Genomic DNA, 8,041 nt, shown 5'->3' with positions numbered 1-8,041 from the left:
AGAGAAAGAAAAAGGGAGATAATCCTATCCATATGCTCATAAAATGTGGTACATTTTAAAGAATAGTTTCAACATCCGAATAACTTCAGGGATCTTATCACTATAGGTAGTGTTGAGCTCATGTCTTGTTTGCCAGTTGAGCTTTCCCCACCGTGGATGCTGTTGTCTTCAAATTGTGGGACAATTTCAGAATAGTGAATAAAGAATAATGATCCTCACCATAAATTTAATGCCTAGCTTTTACATCTGAAAAGGCACCATCAATCCTGAGAGGTACTGTATGTAAAGGTTTTATATCAACATGTTCTCCCATGCAGACATCTTTTTCGAGGAATTGCTTGGATATTTCAACAAGAGAATGCTAAGATTATTAAATAGCATTTTTCTACTCTCCCGGGGTACTCAAAGCACTCAATGCAACATGCACCATTCACACAAGCACTATCTTCTATGCTTTAATCTCTGCAGGAGTTTGCTTCATTCTTTATGGCCACTGTTTACATTCTGCCAGATGCAGATTTGCATGCAGCTCAGTGTGCCCTCGAGGAGCAGGTACTGCACATGGATCAGGCATACCCGGACACTGTCATTATGGCTCTTGGGGACTTTAACAAAGCCAATCTAAGCCAGGAACTTCCCAAATATAAACCGTATATTAAATGCCCGACCAGAGAGGAGAGGACACTGGACCAGTGTTACCCTGCACTGCACTCGAACTTTCTGACCACGTCATGATCCATCTGATCCCTACGTACAGACAGAGGCTGAAGCTCTCCAAACCTGTCATGAGGACTAAAAAACTGTGGAGCAATGAGGCTGTGGAGGAGCTTCGCACGTGTTTGGAGTCTACAGACTGGGACACAATGAAGGCTGTTTCTAACAGCTTGGATGAGTTTATGGACACTGTCACCTCCTATATCCACTTCTGCAAGGACAGCATTGTGCCATCACGCACCAGGGTGAGTTATAACAATGACAAACCCTGTTTTACTCCTAAACCCAAAAAGCTGTGGCTGGAAAAGAGAAAGGCGTTCAGAAGCGGAGACAGGGACTGCTACAGAGAGGCCAAGTACAGGTTCAATAAAGAAGTGGACATTGCTAAATATCAGCGCTCTGAGAAGATGCAGCAGCAGATCTCAGAGAATGACTCGGCCCCTGAGTGGAAAAGTTTTAGGAATATCACTTGTAGTGATGGGTCGGCCGCGAACGAAATGGCTCTTAGAGCCGTATCTTTGAAGTGAACAATGCGAGCCGGCTCCTTATTGGGAGCCGTGGGGTTTTTTTTTTTTCTTTCTCTTGCCCTCTCTTTCACTTTATGCTGCAAGTCACCCTTGTGTTTGCGCTGAGCAGAGACGGCAAACAAAGCCTTGTGTTTGCGCCCCTCCCTGAGCTGAGGGGGCGGGGGCGGTAGTTACACTCGCAACAGCAGTAGCACCAGTGTTGCCAACTTAGTGACTTTGTCGCTATATTTAGCGAGTTTTCAGACCCCCTTAGCGACTCTTTTTCTAAAAAGCAACTAGCGACAAATCTGGCGACTTTTTCTGGTGTTATTGGAGACTTATTTATGACGACTTTTTGACTTGAAAGCGGGTTGTCAACATGTCCCTGTCCCAACTTTTTGAGAGGTGTTACTGCCATCAAATTGAAAATGTCCTTATGTCTTTGACATGTTTCACTTTCCCACTTTAACATTTTACACCTTAACATCCTGACATGTTTACAATTGTGGTTGCGTATTCTGACTGAATCACAGCCTTCTATGAATTATTTGGCGTGAGTAAGACAAGTTTGTCTGTTAAAATATAAAAGCATGGGAACAAACATAGAGTCGTGCTCTGAAATGACTTCCAGAGTACTGACTCGAGCTCTAGTCCACATGAGTATTTGCGTCAAAGAAGGTAATCTGGGTTAGTGCTTTCATGTCAGAAAAGCCATTCAGCGGAGAGCACATGGGAAGAATGACCAAGTTGTTTCTACACAGAGCAACCTGCTGGAACTATATGAAATAAAATGCTGCCCTCTTGTGTCAAAATATGGTAAAACAGCAAGCCTTATGCATAAGGAGACGTTACAGCTGTGTTTGATGTAGCTGTGCTGCTACTTTGTGTGTGGATTTTGCCGTCTCCAATAATCTTGCTGGATTTATAATAGTAGATGAACAGGAAGAAACCTATACAAATAAAGAAGAAGGTTAAGGACTTTTAATCCAATAAAGAATGAAGTCAGCTCACTGTGACAGTTTTAGATTTACCTTGAAAGGAGTTGAGGATGGTAAAGATGTAGTAGGAAGCGATGAGCAAAGGTCCGTAGCTGAAGAAAGCAAAAGCCCAGGTGATGCCAAGAAGGAGGAACAGGCTCAGAATGGTGGAAGTGTTGCTCTTAATGGAACTATTGTCTTGGGCCTTTCCTGCTTTTGGCATTAGAACGATTTGCCTTACAGTTAGAATGAATACACTCAGAGTGAAGACGAACACTACAGCATAATAACCAATGTTGACCCCCTGGTGGATACCAGCATCAGAGATCCAGCACCTGAAAAAGGGAGTACAACGTGATCCTCTGATGAAGATGTTTGTGTTTTATCCAAGAAATCTATTATCAGATTTACAGACTTACATTGTTGCTGCTTTCCCCTCATTTGTATTAATATTAATAGAATTATATTTCTGGGAGGCAAGAAGAGCGATCACCACCACAGCCGGTATGACTAAAGAGAAGATTAGGAATATAAATTCTCCTGTGATTATTATTCATAATATGAGAGCATAAGTATCATTTTTGGCTCAGGTCTCTTACCCCATCCTGTGATGCAAATCTTCAGCATGTAATGTTTCACTTCAGTGCAGATTCGACGTAGACTGAGGTACAAGTGTAAAGCCTGCATGAAGAACCAGGTAAAAGTGGCCAACATCCCGTAGTGCAGAACTGCTGCTATTGCCACACATGCACCTTTGATACCCAGATTTGAAATGCTCTCATTGGTCAAGAAGGACAAGTTCAGGATCAACATGGCGACAAAGAGGTTCATCAGAATCTTTGTTGCTTCGCTTGCTTTCCTCTTTCTGTGGAGCAAATTAGTGTGCGTAAGAAAAAGGACTTTACTGAGGTAAAAATCCAAACTGCCTCGGATCTCTTACCTGACGAGAACGTGCATGAAGAGACCGACGATCAAGAAAAACAGCGACAGTCCACAACCGATTGAAGTGATGTAGGTCAGAGTATTAACATCAGAAGTGCTAATGTTTGCAGGTGTAGGTGACTAGGTTCAAATAGTTATGTGTCAGTATGTGCTGTAAAAAAAATAATTTCTTATTTCCTATACAGCTGTCTTACCATGAGTATGGCAAAAAAGGTTAGATGTGTGCACTGGCAGGTGATGCTGTTATTGGTCTCCACTGTTTGACAGCCATCTGTGATCCAGAGTGATTTCCCTGTTGGACAGCAGTAATACAAAGAAGTAACTGTTAAAGACAGACTTTATCACAGTAATCAGCGTGTGTGCAAAATGTGAGTGAACACTTCAAAGGTCTTTAATTCCTGTGGTTTTCATATTAAAATTAGATATATATATAGAGAGATCTATTTGGGGTTTTTTACCGTTTGCATCTGTGCTGTTTCCATCCCAAGACATGCAAGAAGCATTCGCTCCTTTCTTTATCAAAATAGAAAATGAAAATCAGAATAAGTTTTCCTCTGAACTTAAATTGATCATTATTTCTGTTATGACATCACACTTACCTTGTCCACATTACTGTACTGAATCTCGATGGGTTGTGAAAGGTTTTGTATTTTTGCCCCCATTTCTATTCCCACTATCTCACTGTTTAAATAGTATTTACTGCTGTCATCCTGTTAAGATTAAAAGATTGTTAATAGATCAGGTTTGGTCAATATGTTTATACATTTTATAAAGATCATGAGTAATTAGTTCAGCTGTACTATTACCGCATGCATTTCTGGAAAGAGCAGAATCCCAAGAAATGATCCATTTCTCTCCACCGCCATTTTACTGGCCTTTTTAGGAATTTTCATTAAACGAAATGGGCCCGTCAAAGAATTGCTGTTTTCTTCTTCAACAGACTTTTAAAAATATTAGTAAAACAAAAAAAATAACAAAAGAAGAACAAAATAATATTATTAATTGAAGGTCATAAAATTGTGTTGCACAAACACCTTACATTTACTCCAGAGTTTTTTGTGAAGACAAAGTTCATGTTGGTTTGGTTTTCCTGGGGCAGTTTGGCAATCAGTCCTGTAATGTTGCCCATTTTCACTGCTGCTGTGCTGGCGTTACCCAGCTCTTTAAACAAGCATGATAGAACATTCATGGCATCTCTGTAAGACACACCGTTAATGTTTTAGAGCAGATTTCAAAAGCGTGTATTTATTTTTATTTGCTGTTATTGTTCTGTAGAAAACTGAGATATTTACTTTGCTTTGTCTGGGCTGGTAGGAATTTTCTCCAGGGTATAATTAATCTCTTTGTCTAGACTTTTCAAGACTGGTTTCTTACATAACACACATGTTTTATTGTCAAAGATAACGTAGTGTGTTTCTGTTACATCTGCATAGCACAGGCACATACAAACATTCATGGAAAAAAGCAGGAATTAAATTTTCAACCCCGTGCTCTCTTATTATCACAGTACTTACTAAAATGTTGTTTTTTTAATGATCCTGTTAAATAAACAACATAATACCTTTGCAAGCCACTCTGGTATTGGTTTCATTATCTAAACAACTGTCAGCATTCACTCTAATGCTTTTGGAACCTTCAACACATAAAAGTATGAAATTAGAACTTGTGCACTGTCACTGCTGTCACGTTGTTTCATGTAGAAATTAAGAGGAAAAGGTTTGTGAATTTACTTTCATTCAAGCAGCGGTTGATGTTATAAAGAAAACCTGCAACAAAGTAAGAAGTGCGTCAGATCACTGGTTGGAAACCTTTTCAAATAAACTGAAAATTATGACCATTGTGTGCAAAGTCTCATGTCTTAGAGGCTTACCAGGGCTGCTTTTGCTGTAGACCTGTGATGGCATACACGAATAATCATACTGTGGCTTCTTCATCACCACAATATCTTGCTTAGATAAAATCTCTTCAGTTGCATTTAGGATGAATTTGCCTGGTCCGTCTCCTTTTACTTTAAGGCTACAGGTGAAATTGTTTTCGCTACAACAATCTAAGACAAATACAGAAACAATCAAACACTTTTAGCAAATACCCAAGACGACTTTTTTCACCAACAGTCCGAAATATAAAAAACAAAAATTAGATAACTGTACCTGCAAGGCTATTGTTTGGCTGGATGTTGAAACAGAGTTTAGGTCCGTTGACCTCTCGGTAGATAGTTTCTAAAATATAACAATTATTTATTATATGTATTCTTATTTATTTAATAATCATTTCTAAAAACACAGGGTACTATTGTTTTCTTTGAACCTTTCAAAGACTATTATTTTTTCCTTCATTATTTTTGAACTTACGTGATGGAAAATATTGTTGAGTTAGTGTTTCATTACTGATAAAGAGAGTATTCTTGGGTGTGCAGTCTCCATTTGGACCTGTGAAAACTGACAACATGAAAAATCTGATTATGAGTTGATATTGAGAAATCTTTTAAGCTACATTTTGTTGAACTTACCACCCTCACTTATGTGGTTGCTGAGGAATATCCCATAAAACAGAAGCTTCGCAGCAAGCGTCCGGCGATGATTTACATCCATTGGTAACATTTTCCTAAAGAGAAATGGGAATCTTCAAATGAATCTTAGCTTATCACAGCCTGAGAGTTTAAGTACCTTCCGGCTTCTATTTCCCAAATGAGAATACGTTCTGCATTGTCGAATTTCACAGCAACTCACGTCCAGCTTACAGACATCACATGTTACTGACAAATATACCTTTCATATCTGCTTCCCTGCTTTGACTTGCAAATAAACTGGGCCCACGTCTCAAAGTTTATGTTTCCACAGCTGGCAGAATGGCACCTATTGTCATGGGCTGGAACAAAATGTACACTGTAGGCGTGAACACAGATGAATTGAGGTTGAATGAGAAATAGATGGTTGTAATTGTGATAGTGCCTCAGGGATGCATATTAAAACCTTTACTTTATATCCGCTCCTCATGGGCTTGACATGGTAATTTGTGGTTTATAATAATTTCGTCAATACATACATCTTTAATGACTACGAAACAAGAATTGGGTGCTCAAGTTTGAATATTTTTTGTATTTTCTACAGTGTTCTTAAGTTCAAAAGCCTCACCTTTACTCCTCCACAAGGCTACATCTACACTAGCCCAGATAAATTTAAAAACTGCACCTTTCTTGGCTGCTACTTCAAAGCACATTGTGCGCTGTCGGTCCTGCGTGCTGCACAACAACATTGAATATTTAGTATTTACTGCTGTTTACACTTAGCTAGATTAATGCGATGGTTTTGTGTTTAGTATGGTTTTTTTTGCTTGTTTCTCTTCTTTTTCTCTCAACAGGTGATCCAGGAGATATTTTTCTCTTCTTTCTCTTTTTAAGTGCCCTTTCTCAATAAAATAAGATATAAAATAAAATAAAATAAATAATAACAACAAAGGTCAATCAAATGGACCAGTATGGCAATGCCACAATGATCCATTTGGCAAAGTAAATCCATTGGGTATCCTTGTTGGTTTTCAGACAACAATTCTGATGGCTAATGAACCAAATGGGACAGGCAAAAAAAAGAAAATTAAAGAAAGTCATGTATGCTGTACCATCATTCCACTTTAGAAAAAGAACAGTTCAAAGAAACCATTAATATCCCACAATTACCATGACATCCATGCCCATTCTGACCACAAATGCAGTTTGTGTCAAAGATGGGGCTGTAAGTGGGCACCGATTTAGCTTAGAGGCGACCAGGCGACAGGCCACGTGCCGTGTGGGCAGAAAGCAGCGGCAGTAGCCCCCTGCTGTGTTTCTTCCTGTCTATCTTCACTATCGGTATCCAACAGAGGCAAAATGCTAAAAAAAAGGTTTGGCTACATGAAATACCTAATAACGTTCCAGTCATTTTCCTTTACAGTCGCACTGAACATAGATAACAATAACTGTGTAATCTTTTTTAATTTTGACACCTTAAGGCATAACTAAAAAGCTCAAAGCAACCTTTTGGCTTGCATAATGCAGAATGCAAATCCTGACTATTTATTCCCTATCACAAAGCCACGCTTGTGTCCTGAAGGTTGCATGAGGGAAATAAACAAATTACTTTCGCAGCCCGCCAAGCAATGAAAGCAAATTACGAAGGTTACCCAGTTAGGTTTGCATTTCTGTTGACGTGCAAAACATCATGACATTTCGAAAACCTCATCTAAAAGATTTTCATGAATTCCAATGAATGGCTATAAAGGTATTAGTAAGTACTGTTTTTATACAGTATTTTCTGAATACTGTATTGTACTGCAAATGTGCAAAAAATCTCTCTAACAGTATAAATATATAAAATAAGTTATTCTAATAAACAAACTACTATAAATATGTTAGGTAATCTGCCCGTCTGTCATCCAGTAGGAGCCTGAGCTGTACCACTCGGAGAAGGCAAATAAACAGATGTGAAAATGTTTTGCTTGTGTTTTTTTTTTAGCACAGTGGAAATCTTTACAGTCATCATCCAAACAGATCCGCTGGCTAAATATGCCGTTGAAGGCATATATTATCATATTTCATGTAGGACTCTCTCGCTTGGAAACTTGTTTATCAAGAAGGTTACCTACTGACTTTTCTAATCCAAAAGTATTATAATTACAATACAGATTCCCCAAATAATTGAATAGATTTAACAATCTTCTGTGGTAGCAACTTGTGTATTGACATTTGATTGTTTTTATTTAAATGTCAGTAAACAAGTTCCACCAAGTCAGTCCGTCTGGTGGGTGCTACATGGAAAGCTGCTGTCAAGATTCAAACGTCTTGATATGATATTCTCTCAAACAATATTAACCATATTCACAGTGCCAAAAAGTTGATTCTGTTCATCTGGACGTCACGTTTTCAGT

The 8,041-nt window shown here is 38.7% G+C and overlaps 1 protein-coding gene across 1 annotated transcript; it reads right to left on the bottom strand.

The window, feature by feature from the left end:
- Window positions 1-2,051: 2,051 nt before the first annotated feature.
- On the bottom strand, window positions 2,052-5,739 carry LOC146612618 (adhesion G protein-coupled receptor G2-like). The gene is made up of 17 exons (XM_085343309.1): window positions 5,649-5,739; window positions 5,491-5,577; window positions 5,290-5,358; window positions 5,010-5,186; window positions 4,870-4,905; window positions 4,701-4,772; window positions 4,432-4,564; window positions 4,179-4,335; window positions 3,946-4,080; window positions 3,739-3,849; window positions 3,598-3,652; window positions 3,334-3,431; window positions 3,138-3,259; window positions 2,797-3,062; window positions 2,617-2,707; window positions 2,252-2,532; window positions 2,052-2,170 (listed from the first exon to the last, which is right to left on the bottom strand). Exons 1-17 carry the CDS (start codon window positions 5,737-5,739, stop codon window positions 2,052-2,054), a joined length of 2,100 nt encoding a protein of 699 aa, XP_085199435.1.
- Window positions 5,740-8,041: the final 2,302 nt, after the last annotated feature.

This window comes from Diplotaxodon limnothrissa, linkage group LG19, assembly GCF_057381915.1.
Source record: "Diplotaxodon limnothrissa isolate DT_005_m linkage group LG19, D_limnothrissa_male_GT1.1, whole genome shotgun sequence".
In the NCBI taxonomy this organism is placed as follows: domain Eukaryota; kingdom Metazoa; phylum Chordata; class Actinopteri; order Cichliformes; family Cichlidae; genus Diplotaxodon; species Diplotaxodon limnothrissa.
The sequence above is the reverse complement of the archived record's forward strand: the minus strand, read 5'-3'. Positions and strand labels throughout refer to the sequence as shown.